General features: G+C 42.8%; 1 protein-coding gene across 1 annotated transcript in view; it reads right to left on the reverse strand.

The window, feature by feature from the left end:
• slc12a3 (solute carrier family 12 member 3) overlaps nucleotides 1-21,584 on the reverse strand; it is a 41,629-nt gene that overhangs the window by 7,578 nt on the left and 12,467 nt on the right. The window contains exons 6-20 of the mRNA XM_055648567.1: nucleotides 20,914-21,024; nucleotides 18,365-18,476; nucleotides 16,465-16,595; nucleotides 16,093-16,177; nucleotides 14,922-15,076; nucleotides 13,502-13,609; nucleotides 13,129-13,252; nucleotides 12,166-12,267; nucleotides 9,654-9,809; nucleotides 7,346-7,445; nucleotides 5,830-5,941; nucleotides 4,768-4,905; nucleotides 3,035-3,141; nucleotides 747-829; nucleotides 250-351 (exon numbers count right to left, since the gene is read on the reverse strand). Of these exons, the coding sequence (XP_055504542.1) occupies nucleotides 250-351; nucleotides 747-829; nucleotides 3,035-3,141; nucleotides 4,768-4,905; nucleotides 5,830-5,941; nucleotides 7,346-7,445; nucleotides 9,654-9,809; nucleotides 12,166-12,267; nucleotides 13,129-13,252; nucleotides 13,502-13,609; nucleotides 14,922-15,076; nucleotides 16,093-16,177; nucleotides 16,465-16,595; nucleotides 18,365-18,476; nucleotides 20,914-21,024 (1,726 nt within the window). The remainder of the gene's footprint in view (nucleotides 1-249; nucleotides 352-746; nucleotides 830-3,034; nucleotides 3,142-4,767; nucleotides 4,906-5,829; nucleotides 5,942-7,345; nucleotides 7,446-9,653; nucleotides 9,810-12,165; nucleotides 12,268-13,128; nucleotides 13,253-13,501; nucleotides 13,610-14,921; nucleotides 15,077-16,092; nucleotides 16,178-16,464; nucleotides 16,596-18,364; nucleotides 18,477-20,913; nucleotides 21,025-21,584) is intronic.

Here is a 21,584-nt window from a genome sequence, read left to right on the forward strand (position 1 = left end):
TGAAGAATAAAATAGGTTTGAGCAGGATTAATGTAAGTGTGTGGCTGGTGCGGTCACAGTGGGGACTGATGATGCAATTGTCAATTGTACGGGTCTATGACTCTAATTATAGCAACTGAGCTCTCTCTGTGTGCAGCAACATAACTGATATTCTTATATTTTAACCTGCAGCTGTATAGCCACATAGAACAGAGAACTTGAATTTCATCCACTATACAGCTCACAAGAGGAACACTGCTAACGTGTTACCTCCGTCATCAAAGAGCCAGTAGATGTCTATGTTTTTTTTGCCTTGTTCCAACTGGAAAATGGTACTGGCCTGCTGTTCAACAAACACAGCGCTGGTGTCTACTGAAATAAAAAAAACAGCAAGGGTTGTTTTATGTAATAGAATAAGTGACAGAGGCAGCATTCAATTCAAAACAACACAATCCCAATGAGCTACAGGCACATGGTTACAAATTCCCTTGAAGTACATTGTCCGTTATCAAAGATATTTATTCTTTATCTTCAAATTTTTCTGTGCTTTACAGTTTGAGATTCTTGTGGAAACCCTTCAACAACACAAATAATTGCTTTCACAGAGAAAAAAATCAGGCTATTAGTCATTTATCTGAACAAAAACTGCAAAAGATTAACCCTATTTCTATCTCCACACATCCTGCCTGACATCCCAGTGTTTCAAGGGGTCCCAGAATTTATTTCGGATGATCAGCATCCGCTGCATTTTGCTTTTGCCGACTCACCACAAGTCTGGGTCATTCGTGTGATGTCCAGGCCTTGCTTCATTCTCGTCACGCACACACCATAATTCAAGTCGAATGAGTCGCTGCAAATTCAAGCACAGGATGCAATCTTAGGTAAAAGTTCTAATCAGTCTGAAGAAGGGTCTCAACCCGAAACATCACCTAGCTCTGTTTCTCCAGAGATGCTGCCTATCCCGCTGAGTTACTCCAGCATTTTGTATCTATCTTTGGTGTAAACCCGCATCTGCAGTTCCTTTCTACACAGTTGGAGCAATTACGATGCGATACGATAGAACTCTATTTATCCCAGGAAGGAATTTGATCTGCCAACAGTCGTCAAAACACAAAATACACAAAACACAAAATAGATGAAACAATGTGCAAAGATTGGGTAGGTGGTGGGGGGGCAATTGTTAGGGTCATTTTTAACCTATTGTTTGAGCTCTCGAAGATGTTGACGTGGTGGTTGTTGTGATGTGGATTGGAATGTGTAACATTGTACGCAGGTGAATATGATGACAGCTGGATGGATCAGAGGGTTTCATCCATTGCTGGGTTACCTGCTGGGTTAGGTGTATTTAGCCTTGTGTCTCTTGATCGCTTGCAAAAAGACCATTTTAATTTTTCAGATCAGTCCAAAGAAGGGTCCCAACCAGAAACAACATCCAACCGTGTTCTCCAGGGATGCTGCCTGACCTGCAGGGTTTCTCCAGCACGTTGTGTCTTTCCTTGGTAAATCAGCATCAGGAAACCAGGGCACATGGAGACAACCCACGCGGTCAAAGGGAGAACGCACAAACTCCATAACCCAGACAGCACTCATAGTCAGGATCGAACCCGGGTCTTTAATGCTGTAAGGCATGTAAGTCTCTAGTTTCATCCCAGCTGTTATCAGGCAACTGAATCATCCTACCACAACCAGAGCGCAGTGCTGATCTACTATCCACCGTCGGATTATCCCATATCAGACGTTGCTGGCTTTACCTTGCACTAAACGTTATTCCCTTATCATGTAAATGGCTCGATTGTAATCATATTTTGTCTTTCTGCTGACTGCTTAGCACGCAACAAAAGCTTTTCACTGATCCTCCGTACACGTGAAAATAAACAGAACTGAACTCTACAGCTGCACCACTGCGCCGCCTCAGCAAGCATATTTGCAACATTAACTCAGGTTTTTAATGTCCGGTTCTCTCAGTTTACCACTGCCACCTCAAACTTCCAGAAAATTGCCTTGTAAAAAAAATCAGTAAAAACACTGAGGTCCTTTCGAGGTATGGTCAGTATTGTAGGTCACACAGTAGCCAGTGTGTACACATCCCACGGCAACACACAGCAATGTGGTAACAACCAAGTAAATTGTCTTATTCATTACATTGAGTGAGCTATGAATAATGAAAATTGTCATGTCAAACAATGTCAAACACCCAAATGAGCCAGGTCAGAAAACTGAGGAAAGAGCTTATTTGATACTCGGAAGCAACAAATTATGGCAAGTACATGTCATAAGGTCAGAATGTCATAAGTGTTAGGAGCAGAATTAAACCATTCGGCCTATCAAGTCTACTCCGCCATTCAATCATGGCCAATCTGTCTCTCCCCCCCCAACCCCATTCTCCTGCCTTCTCCCTGTAACCCCTGACATGTGTATCTTGCACTGTATTGATATCTTCTCTTTTAATGTTGATTCTCTGCACAGTTATATTGTGTACAGTGTGACTGTATAAATCTGAATATAGAAACATAGAAATTAGGTGCAGGAGTAGGCCATTCGGCCCTTCGAGCCTGCACCGCCATTCAATATGATCATGGCTGATCATCCAACTCAGTATCCCGTACCTGCCTTCTCTCCATACCCTCTGATCCCCTTAGCCACAAGTGCCACATCTAACTCCCTCTTAAATATAGCCAATGAACTGGCCTCAACTACCCTCTGTGGCAGAGAGTTCCAGAGATTCACCACTCTGTGTGAAAAAAGTTTTTCTCATCTCAGTTTTAAAGGAATATTAGACACAGAGTCACCTCTTCAGTGTTGGAACTGATGGGAAGATATAGTGAACGTTCTACGTGACTTCAAGGCATGGGGTGCAAAAATGTGACTTCAGTTCATGCCATGGTTTGTAGAATAACCCTGACAACCAGGACAATTGTGGCAAAACGTTCAAAACAAAGCATTGTGAAAATGGTTAAAATAAAATATCTGGAACAAAATAAATTCTCATCAATCGCAATATTTACGTCCAATATCATCTTTCCTTTCAGATAGGTTTTCAGAATGAAATACTCACTAGATAATGCCAGTGTAGTTTTCCAAATTCTGCGGATGATCAGATTGCCAATTGCTTTTAAATCCCATCACGAGAACATTGGGCTTCATCCTGCCCAGACCGACAGCCTAGTCAACATAGAATGTGATTTATTTTAAACATGCACGCATTGCTGAACGGTGGGCAAAACAGTTAATTTGAACAAAGAGAATTTGGAAATTCTCATGCACTCGTTCAGACTGTTGCTCTCTCATTCTATCTTAAACAATCATCATTGAAAAGGTGGAAGAATATCTTCAGGCTGAAGGAGGGTCCTGACCCGAAACGTCACCTATTCCTTTTCTCCAGAGTCCCATTGAGTTGCTCCAGCTTTTTGTGACTATCTTCATACTTTTCAAAATGTGCGAGGCCATTCACAATTAAAAGCATGAGGAAGATGCTTAATGCAATGGAACCAAGTGTTTTTGAAACATGTGTGGAACGTGTGAAAATGTGCTCTCTCTCTCTCTCTGCTTTGCTTGGGCCTTCTTCACCTTTACAATTCCTCAACCCAAAGACATGCAAAAGATCTACCTCTTACTCCTGTCGAATTGGCACAGTTGGGATTTAAGTAAAGCGTAGTGTTGGGTATTCTTATCCAAAGAATAAAATATCTAATTAACAATGAACGTTTATCGTTTACAATGTCTTTATTTAAATTATATATCTTCAATTTATAAGACACTGGTAATTGTGTTTATAAGATATTGGAGATTCGACAAAACTACCCCTTGCTCTAGTGTAATTTGTACAATAACACCTTGCTTCTGTATCATGAGCAACTCTCTGCCCCCTTGCTGCTGCTCTGCTCTCTCCCTTACATTGCCTCAGCCCTATCCCGTGTCCCATCTTGTCCTGTCCAATCTAGCCTCGACCAGCACGTTTTGTCCCATATTGTCATTGCCCTACCCCTGGTCCACTTTGCCTCTGCCCTCCCTACTCCTGTCCCACCTTACCTCCTGCCTTCTCTGTCCCACCCTCCCTTTGTTCTTCCCTTCCTGAATGAATGAATGAATCTCTTTATTGTCGTTGCACATGGTACAACAAAATTTAAAAGTCAATCCCACGGTGCGATTCACAAGAGCAATTGTAAATATATAAGAAAAGGTAAAAATATATACATATAAAAAAAAAAATTACAGATAAATAACAATAGCAGCTGAGGTAGAACAATTCAGTTGAATGTGAGTGTTATTTCTTATTTTGCATTGTTAAGTTCACGTATGGCTACGGGGTAGAAGCTGTCTCTGAGTCTGTGCGAGTTTTGAAAGACCTGTACCGTCTGCCAGAGGGCAGCGGGTGGAACAGGTTGTGTCCAGAGTGGGAAGGGTCCTTCAGGATGTTGGCTGCCCTGCCAAGGCAGCGAGAGCTGAAGATGTCCTTCAGGGAGGGCAGTGGGCAGCCAGTGATTTTTTGTGCGGTGTTGATGACCCTTTGAAGGGCTCTCCTGTCCGCTGCAGAGCAGCTGGCATACCATGTGGTTATACAGTACGCCAGCACACTCTCTATGGAGCAGCGGTAGAAGGACACCAGCAGCTTCTCCTCCAGGTTGTTTTACTTTCTGAGGATCCTAGGAAGAGTCGCTGCTGGGCCTTCTTGATTGCTGCGGTGGTGTTTGTAGTCCAGGAGAGATCCTCCGTAACCACCCTGCCTTTTCCATGCATCCACTCTGTGGCCTGACTTTACTCAATATCATTCACATTGCATGCATTTACCTGCATTAGCATTTGTGATCCAGTCCGTATGTTGTCTGCACCCACTGCTGTGTAAAAGGACCTGATCTTTCTCTTGGCCATCCACTTGATGTGTCCATTACAGGTGACTTCAGGCAACTTTTCTTTTTGATGACCACCCTTGGATTGAGGACAGGGTGTAATTAGCAATAAAAACCAGGTGTTCAAAATCACGAGGGGAATAGATCGGGTAAACGCACAGAGTCTCTTGCCCGGAGAAGGGGAATCGAGAACCAGAGAACATAGATTTAAGGTGAGGGGGGAAAGATTTAATAGGCATCTGAGGGGTAACGTTTTCATGCAAAGGGTGGTAGGGGTATGGAACGAGCTGCCGGAGGAGGTAGTTGAGGCTGGTACTATCGCAACGTTTAAGAAATATTTAGATAGGTACATGGGCTGGATAGGTTTAGAGGGATATGGGCCAAATGCAGGCAGCGGGACTAGTGTAGATGAGACATGTTGGCTGGTGTGGGCAAGTTGGGCCGAAGGGCCTGTTTCCACGTTGCAAGACTCCATGACTCATTACACTAATTGGATAAATGTCTACAATGATCAAACTGAGTGAGCGGGGAAGACTTGTGTCTGGAAGATGGTAGCAATCAGGAACACAAACCCTGGAAGCAATGCTAAAGCTGCAGTGAAGTAGGAAGGAAGGATTATGCAATGGACTTCAACACTTTAGATTCAGAAAAATCATTCAACCACTCAATGAAGATTTGTCACAAAGGCCGAGCAATTAAACAGAGGCAGCAAAGGCCCAATAATGTGGTGGTGCTAAGAATGTTGTGGAACAAGTAGGAACAAGTATGTCTAGTCCAGAAAGGCTGTGGAACCAAGGGTGCCGGAAAGCCTGTAGTGGACCTGTATTGAAGTTACTAATTTATTGTACTACTGATTATTATTTATGTGTGTGTTATTGCATTTACGGGCCTGTTAAGCTGCAGCAAGAAGGAATTCATTTTCCTGTGGCTGGTACACGTCATCATCAAACACAGTTGATTCATGAAAATAACGCTCAGGTTCCAAAGGTTCAAACACACTCACGATCAGCACATTACCGCACACCATCAGGCTGTGGTTTTTGGTAACAGTCCCAACAAAATCCACCAGTGCTGGACGGAAGTTTGGAGGACCAGTAAGAACCAAACACTGAGGCCTAGAAATATACAAATCTTGGTGAGTTAATCGAAACAGATCACACAGTTGGGGCATTATAATCATGGGAGGAGATGGAAAAGACCACACCGTGGTGTATTGTTAAGCTCAACATTTACAGTATATATGCTATGTGATATGCTATGTGCACAGTAGAGAGCATGCTGACCGGTTGCATCGTGGCTTGGTTCAGCAACTTGAGCGCCCAGGAGCGTAAAAGACTACAAAAAGTTGTAAACACTGCCCAGTCCATCATCGGCTCTGACCTCCCCACCATCGAGGGGATCTATCGCAGTCGTTGCCTCAAAAAGGCTGGCAGCATCATTAAAGACCCATACCATCCTGGCCACACACTCATCTCCCCGCTGCCTTCAGGTAGAAGGTACTGGAGCCTGAAATCTGCAACATCCAGGTTCAGGAATAGCTGCTTCCCCACAGCCATCAGGCTATTAAACTCAACTCAAACAAAACTGATCGTTAAATATCCCATTGCACTTCATCTGTTTATTTATGTGTGTGTATATATATATATATATATATATATATATATATATATATATATTCATTGGTATATGGTCATACTGATCTGTTCTGTATTTATTTATGCCTACTATATTCTGTTGTGCTGAAGCAAAGCAAGAATTTAATTGTCCTATCTGGGACACATGACAATAAACTCTCTTGAATCTTGAATCTTGATAATATTAGCTTTAACAAAACATTTTGCACTAACTAATGAAGACAGCAACTTTACCGCTGTGCCACCGTGGTTCTCTCAGCAGTATTTGGAGGTTAATTGGTAATGCTTGATGTCTCTGTGATAATCCTGGCAACTTGATGATGACCCTTGTGATTACTAAATGCCTAAAGGGCCATGACTCTCATGTGGATCTCACCAGTCATGTGTCTGAGTCATTTCACCCAGTTAAGGAATACAAAAGAAGTACTGGCCACTCGGTGCCTCATGCCTGAGTCAGTGACTCTCTGGAAAGTGCCCCATGCTGGATATCATTCAATATTTGGCAGCCAGTTCTTCCTTTATTTCATTTCAACAGACAAACTGGAAGAGGCCTTCACAATAATTCCAAATTGTGCTGTAAATACATATTGGCTGGCATCTTTTTTTGTTTACTGTGGAGAACATCCTTCTGTTTGCTGTGAAATGACCTGCGTGGAGCTGTTTAGTTTAGTTTAGTTTAGAGATACAGCGCGGAAACAGGCCCTTCGGCCCACCGAGCCCCCTACACTAGCACTATCCTACGCACACTAGGGTCTCACTAGGGGGAAACGTACAAACTCCACACAGACAGCACCCGTAGTCAGGATCGAACCCGGGTCTCTGGCGCTAGATCCTGGGTGGAGTAAAACTCTCCAGCTACTTGCTGTACATCACGTGGTTATTTACCTGTAATTTTTAATATGATTGTCCACTTCATTTAGGCCCAAAGAGTAGTACAGGGCCATGTTATAGGAGCCAGCTTGAACGGAAGATCCCCAATTTACAGCTTAAAACAGAAAACAAGGGTTATACAGAAATGCGTTAAATAAACTACCGAAACATTTCTCCAATCTAAGATCATAAGTGAAAGGAGCAGAATTAGACCATCCAGCCCATCAAGTCTATTCCGCCATGGCTGATCTATCTCTCCCTCCTAACCCCATTCCCCTGCCTTCTCCCCATAACCCATGACGGCTAAGGACTGGATCAATTACATCACTCCAAGGATTGGATTTTACTTTGGGTTTGAAGAGTCATAGCGACATATTGCCTTACAGCGTGGAAACAGGCCCTTTGATCCAACTTGCCCAAACTGGCCAACATGTCACATCTACACTGGTCTCACCTACCTGCATTTGGCCCATATCCCTCCAAATCTGTCCTATCCATGTACCTGCAAAATCTTTCGTTAACATTTTCGATAGTCCCTGCCTCATCTACCTCCTCCAGCAGTTTGTTATATACAACTACATGAAAAAGTTACCCCTCAGGTTCCTATTAAATCTTTCCCCCTCACCTTAAACTTATATCCTCTGGTTCTCGATTCCTCCACTCCAGGCAACATACAGTGCGTCTACCCGATTTATTCCTCTCATGATTTTGTTACACCTCTATAAGATTACCACTCCTCAGCCTCCTGCGCTCCAAGGAATAGTCCTAGCCTGCTCAACCTCTCCCTATAGCTCAGGCTCTGGAGTCCTGGCAATATCCTCGTATATCTTCTCTGCACCCTGCCTGAAGCCAAAGTACTAATTGCCATTTGGAGTCACTGCAAATAGAATGAGATGTGGCTCCACACCAACTGTGAGGTCAACAACAAGACTTTAGCAATGATTCTCTGGATCAAGCAATCATTCAGGTCGCAAGGAAAAAATAGGCTTACACTTACATTACAAATTATAATACACATGCATGCATTAAATGTCATATGCACAGCTCTCTGGTGAGATGTTGTTTGACTTGCAGCCAATTGCAGCGACATTTTAATGCACAGCATATTCCCTCATATGTTGAGCTATTCAGATTGGGAAGATCTCCACTTATTCTCATTGTGAAAATTATAATACACAAGCATTTTTTGTCAGTTAAAAGTGTTGGTGTCTGATAAATGCACAGCTCTCCCTGGTGAGACCCGACTTTTTCCCTGTGTTGTGGGGCCTTGAGCGGCCTTGCAGCCGGGAGATTGCAGCGACATCGTTTCGGAATGCACAGCATCGATTCCTCCAGCAATAGGTGTTGAGCTATTCGGGGATTGGAGAGATCTTCCCGGAGCTTGATTCTCGTGTGTGTGAAAGGGCGGGGTGAACATCGCCCAAGATCCAGCGCCCTTGCCTCCCAGACTTTTAACTGTACTAAAATGGCCGTTATAACTCGCCCGCCTGGGGTTACCTGAGAGAGGGGGGAAGTGCCTTCCATCACAGTGGGGGTAATGTTTGTGTGAATTTAAAAAACATGATTTCTACTGCAAAATGTTACTCACTGCCGTAACTTGTATTGTATTGAAAGATTCTTGCCAACACTGTACAGTTATAACTGGCCTTGGTTACCTGAGAGAGGGGGAAGTGGTGGGTAACGTAAAAACATGATTTCTACTCCAAAATGTTACTGCCGTAACTTGTGAATATCAAGTGATTTAAGAATTCGCAAGTTCATAAATTCTACGAGCAGAATGAGGCCATCCGGAACGATCAAGTCTACTCTGCCATTCAACCATGGCTGATCTCAGATTCAGATTCAGATCAAGTCTACTCTGCCATTCAACCATGGCTGGTCTATCTTTCCAACTCAATCCAATTCTCTTGCCTTCACCCCATAACCTCTGACACCCGTACTAATGAAGAATCGGTCATTCTCTGCCTTAAAAATATGCATTGACTTAGCTTCTGCAGCCTTCTGTTCCGATATTCCTTATTGATGAAGGATCCGCTGCCCTCACTGACTGGCACTTACTTCCCAAGCGACCATTTTGGTCGATAACGAGTTACCGATGTGACTCTAGATCATATTCCCGCACAATTCAATGCCTTCAGAAAATTCATGGAGTATTTCGAATTACACATGATGCATAACTACAAAGAACACCGTCAATTCAGTATTTGGAAAGGTGGAAGCTTCAGCATTGTACCCACATAAAATAACATTTGAGGTGCTTTAGACTAGTGCAATACAGAGGGTGGTAATGCTATTTGTACCTGCGGTTTTCTTAATTACTTACCAGGCTTTTTGTACAGTGCATATGCCAGCAGGAAAACAACTATTCCAATAGCAATGAGAGCTGCCCACCACGTTAGTAAGAACATGATGGCTAACGAAGCAACTGCACCAAACAGGGAAGCCCACTTGTTGTAATATGTGAACGAAGGTCTCCACCCTTTAGAGAAAGAATAGCAAAGTCAGTTGTTTAAAAGTGAGATAGTGTTCAATGTCATCTCCATGATCAAGCACTTTGCCAGGTTTTACTGAACATGATACAAATTATCATAGTATTCATGATTAAGCACTTTACTAATTACCATACTAATTATCATTGCCCTTGCTTCACTTGCATTCTACTGAAACATTGTCCAAATGGTGCTCGGCAAATTTACACAAACTGGAATAAGACATCAAAAATAATGTAAAGAAGCATACACTTAATGCAAATATATGAACTGGGAGCAGGAATACATCACCTGGCCCTGCAATCCCAGGGGACCCTGGCTTATCTGACTTATTGGGCATAACTTTGCTAGCTACCTTTGTAAACCTTTCAACCCTTTCCTTATCAAATACTTATCTACTCCTTTTTAAAAACAAATTAAAATACTCTGCTTCCATTGTTCTTTGAGTTCCAAGAAACATTTGGACAGGGGCATGGATAGGAAGGTTTAGAGTTTATAGGCCAAACACAGGCAGGTGGGACTCGTGTAGATGGGACATGTTGGCCAGTGTGGGCAAGTAGGGCTAAAGTTTCCATGCTGTAAGACTCTATGAATAAGTCTCAAAGAATCAAGATTCTCGGATTCAAACTATTCCACCTTATTTGTCTTAAATGGACAACCTCACATATTTTTATACAGGTTCATGGTTACGAGATTCTCAAAAACGAGGGATCATCCTCCCCACATTTTCCCCGTCAAGGGCCTATAACATCTTATGTACTTCAATCTAGCCACCTCTCACTCTTCTAAACTCCAAAAGATACAAGTCAAGCCTGTCCAAACTTTCCTCATTACACAACGTAGTGTAAGATATTAATATTAAAAAAAACATCAACTAATATAGTGAAGGGAAAATATTGGTCATAAAATATAACTTGCGTAGAGAACAGTCTACGTACATGTGAATATAAGAATTTAACGAGACGGCAATTAAAGTCCCTGAACCTGCTCCACAATTAAATTAGATCTTGGTTGACTTTTTATCTTCGCACAAGAGCACAAAAAATTAGGAGTACTGGTTGGCCATCTGACCCATCAAGCCTGCCATTTATACAACCATGAATGATCTATCATGTGCCAGATCTCTACGGTCCTCAATCTGTAGGTGTTTTAAAAATGTATCTACCTCCCTTGTATCTACATATGCGCTGTAGAAAGCTTTTTATTGGGATGCATCACAGCATGGTTTGGGAACAGCTTCATCCAAGACAGCAAGAAATTGCAGAGAATTGTGGGTGCAGCCCAGGCCGTTACACAAACCAACATCCCTTCCATCGACTCCATCTATATTTCACATTGCCATGGCAAGGCCACCAGCATATTCAAGGACGAGTCTCACCCGGGTCACTCCCTCTTCTGTCCACTCCCATCAGGCAAGAGGTACAGAAGTGTGAAAACATAAACAAGTATGAACCACCAGAATCAGGGGCAGTTACTTCACAGCCGTCATCAAACAACTGAACCATCCAATCATCAACTAGAGAGTGGTCTAGAGATGCCATCTATCTCATTGGAGACCCTCGAACTATCTGTATTCGGACTTTACAGGACTACATCTTGCAGTATATGTGATTCCCTTTATCCTGTATCTGTACACTGTGGACGGCTTGATTGTAATCAACGTACAGTCTTTCCGCTGACTGAATAGCACGCAACAAAAAGATTTTCACTGTACCTCAGTGCACGAGACAATAAACTAAACTAAGCTAAACTTTTGAATACTTCCTATATACATTTGAAAATTGTCCTGCTCCACTCATATAACTCTATTCCTTAACTCACTTATCTCCGTTTTGAATATACTGAAGAACTTAGCCTCCATAGTTGAGGCTCATGTTGTTGACCTCCCCGTGGTGAGCCCTGTCAACTGACCTCAGGCAGGCGAACGACAACAAACAGAGACAGCAGCAGCGCCGCAGCTTGGTGCCAATCCGGAGCATGGCGGATTAGGGCGGGCACCTACGGATGTCGAACCGGATGGCATCACCCTGCTGCAGACTTCTGCTGCCTCAAACGCAAGAGGAAGAAGCTTCCACAGTCCTCTGAGGTGGAGAATTCCAAAGACTCACCACCCTTGGCATGGACAAGCTGGGCCGAAGGGCCTGTTTCCATGTTGTATGACTCTGCGTGAAGAAGTTTCTCCTTACCTCAGCCTTAAATAGTCGACCCCTTATCATGACTGTCATGCCTGGTTGCCGCAGAAATTAAGCTCTATTGTCAGAGTTTATTTATTTACCAGTGTTTGTTGTCGGGAATCACAAACAAAACAAACAAAAACACGTTGTGAAATAGGAAATGAGGGCTTGCCTGGGGAGTTGGTAATGGAAGCATGGAAGCAGCTAAAGTTGATGAGAGCATAGGAGCACAGGAAGAAGTTGGAGATGATTGGAGCTATTGTGTTCAATTCCGCTGCATACAAAAAAAACACATCACGGTTACAAATGCTTTCAGCACATTAGTAGACGATCATTGCAATGTATTTTGTGTTATTCTATAATACATAGCACCATTGTGTGCTTTCCTAGAGTTAATAGAATTGGACTTGGTGGTCTGAAGGCCTGGTTTTGTGCTGTTCTGTCTCTTTTGTCTTGCATGGTGCCTAACACAACAAAGGACTGTGATCGTAAATGCAGCCTATTTTGGCATGGAGGAATTCCCTCTATCGTTCTGCTAGAAACTTATGGCATCTATTTGGCGTTGGAGAAGGTTTAAGAACCAAGATGCTAACCTGTAACTTCTTGGTATTACATACAATACCTGGTCTTTGGAAATACTTTACTTGCTTTATCTACAGATCTCTATCACAGATTAAAACACAAACACTGCTTCCAGCGTGCGTATGCAAGCTTAATTAAAAATACACAAATTCCCATTAAGTATTTTCACACAGAGGGTGGTGGATATATGGAATGAGCTGCCAGAGGAGGTAGTTGAGGCAAATGCTATAATAACATTTAAAATACATTTGGGTGGGTACATGGATAGGAAAGGTTTAGAGCCAAAGGCTGGCAGGTGGGACCAGTGTAGATGGGGCATCCTAGTAAACATGGAGTTGGGCTGAATGGCCTGTTTCCATGCTGCTTGACCCTATGACTCTAAGTATGTTACATTATATTCTTTGGACTCCTGGTTTATTTTTAATTTTTTTCAATGGACCACATCCTTTCACATTGCTCGACATTACACAGAGCAGAAATAACTAGAATTGGTATAGGTTTAGGCCGCCCTAGTCTAAGGTTAGAAGGAACTTTGAGTTGTGCTGAGTCTTACCAATAAGAATGAAACTAACAGCAATAAAGTAGGTGAGGAGGTAACTGTAGAAGGGCTCATTGTTCTTCCCAAAGCCTTTTCCAAGGAAAGCAATGCCAGGGTAAAGGTTGTCCTTGCATAGACACTGTTAAGAGATAAGGATTTAAAAATATCAGTTTGATTGAACCACCCATTTTACACAAAAACAACTATGATTACTTAAACGATAAAAATTGGAGATCAAGAACCTTTTTATGTTCATTATTAGACAGAAAAATAAAATGAATTACCAAAACAAATCTTAAACCTTCAGCGACTACAAAAAATATCTGCTTATTAACATGAATTCATCCCTCATGGACATTATCTGTGGCAGTAACAAAATGCTGCACACCTGGAAGACTTTGGGTGCAGACACAAGACAGGCAAGAGCCGAAGATAGAGTAGCTCCAAAGATCCCGGCCGTGATCAACGGTGCATAGCCAGACACCAGACTTATGGTCTAACAAAAAGAGGAAAGAGACATAACAGTTTATAATGTACTGACATTATGTTACAGTCACGCATATTGTCCTCATTTTTTAAACAAGAGGATGACTGACCACGGCATAACACTCCCTAAAGATGTGGAACTTGAGATGTACTTCACGACACTGCATGCCCATCTATTCTTAATCATCAGCAGAGCTGAAACTAGGATGAAGAGACACTTGAGAAGGGCTGGATGTCATGTGTTTCGGGCTCAGTGATGGAGCAGGAGGTGAGTGCATTGACCTCTGACCACCAGCTCACCTCATACTTTTGCATTTGACTGCGGACGTTCAAGACATTACGGGCATTGCCACTTTGTTGCCCAGCAACGAGCAGCTCAAAAACAAGCAGCTCAATGTAGCCACAAGAAGGTAGAATGTTGTGTTCCTCCTAATTCCACAAAGCATTTTCACCTTCTCACATGGCCCACGTCCAATAATTCAAGTGTTCACTTATCTCAGGAACATCTCTCCATGAAGATGGAAGTGAAGGTGGCACGGTGGCACAGCGGTAGAGCTTGCAGCGCTGGAGACCCGGGTCTGATCCTGATTACAGGCACTGTTTGTACGGAGTTTATACATTTCCCGTGACCTGCATGGGTTTCCCCAGGTTGCTCAGGTTTCCTCCCACACTCCAAAGACGTACAGGTATGTAGGCTAATTGGCTCTTGGGAAATAAAATTGTAAATTGCCCCTAGTTTGTGTAGGATAGTGCTAGTACGTGGCGATCACTGGTCGGCGTGGACACAGTGGGGCACTGAATGCAAAAACAATCTTGATCACGGATGTCTGCTTTTTGGTTTAGTTTAGTTGAGACTTACTGCGCAGAAACAGGCCCTAGGGCCTGTTTCTGCGCAGTAAGTCTCAACTAAACTAAACCAAAAAGCAGACATCCGCGATCCAGATTGTTATTGCGTTCAGTGCCCCAGCACAGCCAACAGCTGGGTGAGGAAAATCTTATAAATGTACAAACCTGCACAGCTTTGGGATGTGGAAGGAAATTGGAGCGCCCGGAGAAAACCCACGGGGTCACTGGGAGAACGTCCAAACTCCATACAGACAGCACGCATGGTCAGGATAGAACCCTGGTCTCTGGCGCTGTAAGGCAGCCACACTACCGCTGCGCCACCGTGACCGTCTCTGACGCTGTAAGGCAGCAACTCTCCTCTGCACTATTGTCCACATATTACATTTTCTCATTCCTGTTCTAATACTTTAAAACAACGAGTTAAAAAAAGGTTATTGTAAATATAACTCTATACACATTGCTGCATGTATTTTTACCTGGTAGTTGTTAATGAGTCCATATTTACAAGTACCAGTCTGTGTACATTCAGTGAAGTTCCATCCGTAGCCACAGGCAATACCTTCACATCCCATTGACCCCAATGAAATGGTGTCATTCACACTCCCGGATGCATCAAGTATCACGCAAGACCCTAAAACAAAGGGTCAATGAAGTTGTTAATAGAATATATTTGCTAAGCATTGCTACATCCTGAACAAAAATCCAAGGCCTCCAGTTTCAATAATGGTCCAAGCAGAATCTCATTTGATTGGATGCAGGACTGAGGGAGGTTGAGGATATTCCATTGAAACCATGGTTATTACTTCAGCACCATATATACTTACGAGGAACTCTCATGTACAGAATCAAGATTACAATGTGAGCATAGAATCGAGGGCCAGAGGACAAAGGTTAAAGGTGAAGGGGAAAATATTTAATTGGAATCTAAGGGGTAACTTTTTCACACAAAGTGCATGGAATGAGCTGCCAGAGGAGGTAGTTGAGGCTGGGAGTATCCCAACGTTTAGGAAACAGTTTCTGGATAGGACAGATTTGGAGGGATATGGGCCAAATGCAGGTAGGTGGGACCAGTGTAGCTGGCACATGTTGACCAATGTGGGCAAGTTGGGCTGAAGGGCCAGTTTCCATGCTGTAAGACTCTGTGGCTGTATGACAGAAAAGAGCAGATATCTCAAGTGAAGAGTTGTTGGTCTGGACACACGCACGCACACACATTTTGTCATTTGTGAAATTTGTTATTTGCAACATAATTGTGCATTCACCTAACAAGAATTCCACAATGTGAATAGAATGAATTGTATGTGAAATCCATTGGGACATTTACTAAAAGTTACTGAATAAATGGAAGCACTGTCTGGTGTGGGTGATGCTTGCTATTCTGTATTCATGTTGGAAAAGCATTCTACAGGCAGCAATGGAATTGGCTTGCGATAGATTCGTTATTCGAAATTCTTCTAAAGATGAATTATCAATTATCAATAATCAAATCAAAGAATGTAAGCAACTTAGAAAAACAAGGCTGGATCATTTGTAGCAGGCAACTGTTAAGAAAGGGGAATGAATTGCATATATTGTTAATGTCAAGTGAGGGTCTTAAGCCTGTGCAACATGTGGTAATGATTTTAAAAACAGGTCTATCAGACTTACCAATGGTGGCAGAAATTATGAGGTAGGAAAGTGCTGTCCAAAATATTGCCGACAATGTTCCCTTGGGAATGGATACAGCAGGATCCTACGAGGGAAATGCAATGAGAATAAGGCTAAATAATATGTCGACACAAGGAACCTGTTGAGTTGAAATCCACACTCAAAACAAGTTGCATGCTTATTATAAAATGTCACCAGTACAGAATTTCCATGTAGACTTTTGAGATATCTTCTCGTTAAAACAAACCCAAAAAATAAGCCAACTGAGTTATTGCTGATACAGATGGAAGCTTCATACTTGCAATTACCTCATTGCATTGGGACCTGAAAAAAAAACATTCCTGTACATACAGTCAGAATGTTTTGAATTACCTTCAAGTCACCAGAGATGTTGGCACCTGCCAGGATTCCAGTTGCAGAGGGGAAGAAAATGGAAAACATGCCAAAGAAAGATGCATCCTCTCCTCGCCAGTTGGGCAAGAAGTTTTGGGTAAATATATCACCTGCAAAGCAAAATTAGCACCAACGAATGAACCAAATCACTTGCCACACATCTAGAGAGAAGATTAAATATTTACACTATCATCTTAGGGTGGCTCAGTGGTGCAGTGGCAGAGTTGCTGCCTTTCAGTGCCAGAGACCCGGCTTTGAGCCTGACCATGGGTGCTGTCTGTGGGGAGTTTATACATTCTCTCTATAACCGCATGGACTTTCTCTGGGTGCTCCGGTTTCCTCCCACATTCCAAAGGTGTACAGTTTTGCAGGTTAATTTGCTTCGGTAAAATTGTAAATTGTTCCTAGTGTGTCGGAGAGTGTTAGTGTACGGGGTGAATGCTGGTTGGTGCGGACTTGGCGGGCTGAAGGCCCAGATTCCATGCTGCATGGCTTTATGACTATGATCCTTGTTATTCCACTGCACACCGTCAACAGAAGAATGTATTTAAAACCGTACATATTTGAAAGTTAACATCATCAAAGCTTCTGGTGTCATGTCGGAAAATGGAATTAAAAATTGAGAAGGTACATGGCATACTCCCCTGCACTTCTGGCCCACTCACCCCTTTATCACATTTCTCCGAAGGCCGTTAGCTCATGTGGAATAATGGTCCATTTAATTTGGCTTTAGATTTTAAACTTTAGACATAGATTGCAGGAACAGATCCTATGACGCACCGATTCTGCGCCAACGCTAAAACTTTCCCACACACTGTGGACAATTTAGAATTTTTATCGAAGCCATTTAACCTGCAAACCTGCACAACTTTGGAGTGTGGGAGGAAACCGGAGCACCCGGAGAAAACCCACGTGATCACAGATGGAATGTGCAAATTCCATACAGACAACACCCATAGTCAGGATCGAACCCAAGTCTCTGGCGCTGTAAGGCAGCAACTCCACTGCTGTGCCACTGATTTTGAATACATTCCTGAAATGTCATTTAATTTATTATAAACTTAAAACAATGAGCATTGTCAATATATTAATTTGTGGGAATCTAACATTCATTTGTCACTTACTCAATATCTACAATTGCCCATTTTCCAGCAACAGTTACGGTGGGAATATTCCCAATGACTAATTCATGAGACTGAAGTCACCTATACCCCTTCACATCGACCACCATATGTCATTTAAGGCAATGAGTAGGAGAGAGATCTTGTGCTGCTGCATTATCAAGTACAAATAATCCCGTACCATAGCTCTGCTCAATAAGTTGGCAATGCCTACTTTAGAGGAAATGATTCACTGCAATTTGGCAATCATAAGGGCGGCACGGCACAGTGGTAGAGTTGTTGCCTTACAGCGCTTGCAGCTCCAGATACCCGGGTTCGATCCTGACTACAGGTGCTGTCTGTATGGAGATGGTACATTCTACCCAGTTCAGAGATGACCGCTTGGGTTTTCTCCGAGATCTTCGGTTTCCTCCCACGCCAAAGGTGTACAGGTATGTATGATTGGTAAATGTAAAAATTGTTCTTAGTGTGTGTGTGTGTGTGTGTGTGTGTGTGTGTGTGTGTGTGTGTGTGTGTGTGTGTGTGTGTGTGTGTGTGTGTGTGTGTGTGTGTGTGTGTGTGTGTGTGTGTGTGTGTGTGTGTGTGTGTGTGTGTGTGTGTGTGTGTGTGTGTGTGTGTGTGTGTGTGTGTGTGCGGGATTCGCTGGTCGGCCTGGACCCGGTGGGCCGAAGGGCCTGTTTCCGCTCTGTATATCTAACCAAACTAATAAAACAACTTTAAAATAAGCCACCTCCCCAAATGGGAAACGTCATACGCACCTCGGTAACTGAAGAAGCCTTGGGCCTGTTTCTCCTTTGATGGTGGGATAACTGTCCCCACAATATAATTTGCAAGGGACACAACAATCACAAAGAAGAAGCCAACTTGTGCCTATCAGAAAGAAAAACAGAGGAGGGTTTTCTTTGTAGCAAAAATACAAGGCATGATTTATTTTTGCCCTTATTCACAGGAAGGGCCTGTTTCGCGCTGTATCTCTGAACTGAAGTAAACTGAACAAGATCCAAGCTGTCTTCATGATTAATTCATCTTTGAAAATCTACTTAAACCTCCTCACTTTGCTTGGCATCATCACCATTTTACTCCTCCTTCTCGGCCACTGACTATGAAAGGACAGGAGGTGGCCATTCAGCCCATTGAGCCTGTTCCATCATTCAACAGGACCATGGCCAATTTACCATTCCTCAAGTTCACTTTTCTGTCACTTCTCCACAACTGATGAGAAATCTATCTGTCTAAGACCTAAACATGCATGTACTCTGCCCATGCAGCTTTCTTCACTCACAGATCTGAGAGCATTGAGAGTAGATATTCGTCTTCATCTTGGTCTTATTCTGAGAGCATGCCTTCTGGTTCTAGACACTCTAACAAGAGGGAGCTTCCTTACAGCCTTTATCCCGATAAAAGATCAGAGGGTCATATAGGTTCCAATAAGATGGCTTCTCATTCCTCTCAACACCAATAAAAAGTGCCCCTCTCTGTTTAATATTTTATCTGTAGTATCATGAATCTCCTCTAAACTGCGTCCAACTTCTGGAGGGCGGCACGGTGGTGCAGTGGTAGAGTTGCTGCCTTACAGTGCCGGAGACCCAGGTTCAGTCCTGATCATAGGTGCTGTCTGTATGGAGTTTGTATGTTCTCCCCGTGACCTGATTTGGTTTTCTCCGGGATCCTCCCACACTCCAAAGACAGACAGGGTTGCAGGTTAATTGGCTTTGTATAATTGTAAATTGTCCCTAGTGTGTGTAGAATGACGTCAGTGTGCAGGGACTGCTTGTTGGCGTGGACTCAGTGGGCCAAGGGGCCTGTTTCCGTGCTCTACCTCTAAACTAAACTTTTCTGAATTGCATCCAATGAAATACATTTTCTTAAATAGGAGGATCAAAATTGTTTGCAGTGCATCAGATGTGGTCTCACTCATATCTGGTATAGTTGCAGTTAGACCTCCTACACTACAGTCCTCTTGAAATAATGGTCACCATTCCATTCGTCTCTGCAGCCTACTGTCTGTTGTACATAAGAACAAGCAAATCTCTTTGTGCTGCAGCCCAGAGCTTGATTCAGAACATATCAACAGGGTTAAGGAATTTTATCCAGTTCTTTTCCATTTAAATAGTATCCTGTCCTTTTGTTCTTCCTGCCAAAGTTATATATTTCACATTACCCTCCAATTACCAACATTTTGCTCACTCACTATCTCTCTGTAAGCTGTTTGCAACCTCCTTGCGACTTCCCCTACACTCATTGTTGTTTGTCAAATTTAGCTACATTTGTCTCCTTGCTCCAAATATATTCTACCAGTCATGTCCTACCACTGATTCATCCGCTACCCTATTAGTTACTGGTTGCCATCCTGAAAGTGACCCCTTTTCCTTCTGAAGAAGGGTTTCGACCCGAAACGTTGCCCATTTCCTTCGCTCCATAGATGCTGCCTCACCCGCTGGGTTTCTCCAGCATTTTTGTCTACCTTCCATTTTCCAGCATTTGCAGTTCCTTCTTAAACCTTTTCCCCTCTTGCTGCTTTTGGTCTGTTAGCAAACCTCCATCCATGCTAATATGGATCTCATCTTCTGACAACTTTTGACAAGGCATCTTATCTATCTACTCTATCCTCTCTGACTGAAACTTACCAAAAAGCTCTAATACATTTGTCAGACATGATTTCTCCTCCAAGCAGCCTAGTTGACACTGAAGAATTTCTATTCTCTTGACTTTAGACTTTAGAGATACAGTGTGGAAATAGGCCCTCCGGACTGCTGAGTCCGTGCCAACCTGCGATCATCCGTTCACTATCACTATCCTACACACTGGGGATAAGTTACAATTTTACCAAAGCCAATTAACCTACAAACCTGTACGTCTTTAGATTGTGGGAGGAAACCGGAGCACCCAGGGAAAACCCACATGGTCACAGGGAGGACGTACAAACTCTGTACAGACAGCATCCATAGTCAGGATGGAACCTGAGACTCTGGCGCTGTAAGGCAGCATCTCTATCGCTGCACCACCATGCCATCCCTGATCCCTCTCACATCTGGGAGTGTCAGGGCAGAGTTCTTGAGTATATTTACAGATTGGATGATTATTTCCCAATTGTGCTGCAATTTTAGTTAATAATTTAATCCACCCCCGGTAGGTATATGGCTAAACGGCCTAAAGCTACCATTTTGTACCTCCCTTTACACTGGTAGTTTTCCAATTCTCTGGTACTTTGGCAGACTCTTTGGCAGGATTTCTCGGTAGCCAGATTCTGTGAGGAGCAGATAGCATTTGGGAATTGTTTGGGTGAAGTTAGTTTCTGTGACTTTACCTTCGCTTCCCATTCCATCCCTGCCAGAGAAATCCCAAGTAGCACTGTAACCGTTAGGACTCCAATAATCCGGATATCATTTGTGGGGTCCACTATTGTTGCACTGTGCTCCTGTGGAAATGTTAAAAATGCATCTAAATTACTGGGAGTTTTGTATAAAGTAGCAATAAATCACATACACATTAAGAATGTAATTTTAGATATTGTGGAATAGTTTTGTTACCAATTATAACAACAACATTGCATAAATTCAGTATACTTAATTACAATCCACATGAACTACTGGGACTACTGCTAGCAAAGTCACCTGTATTCAACCAGCCAGGAATACCATATATTACTCACTTAGATACTTTCAAGAATAAATGAAAGTCACTTGGATGAAAATTGCAGAGGTTCCACAACTATTTATCCATGCAAATGCTGTGTCTACAGCTCTCTATGAGGAGAACGAGATAAAATCTGTTGTCCTAGAATAGAAATGATCTTTTCCCAATGTCAAAAAAAAAAAAACATATTCTGCAAACTGGGGCATGTTGCTAATGTTCCCTGTTTTCTCTGTGACATGGTGGCGCAGTGGTAGAGATGCTGCCTTGCAGCTCCAGAGACACAGGTTCAATCCCAACTACAGAGTTTGTACATTCTCCCTAGCAAGACCTTTAATGGCATTA

Source organism: Leucoraja erinacea, chromosome 17 (assembly GCF_028641065.1).
Source record: "Leucoraja erinacea ecotype New England chromosome 17, Leri_hhj_1, whole genome shotgun sequence".
Taxonomy (NCBI): domain Eukaryota; kingdom Metazoa; phylum Chordata; class Chondrichthyes; order Rajiformes; family Rajidae; genus Leucoraja; species Leucoraja erinaceus.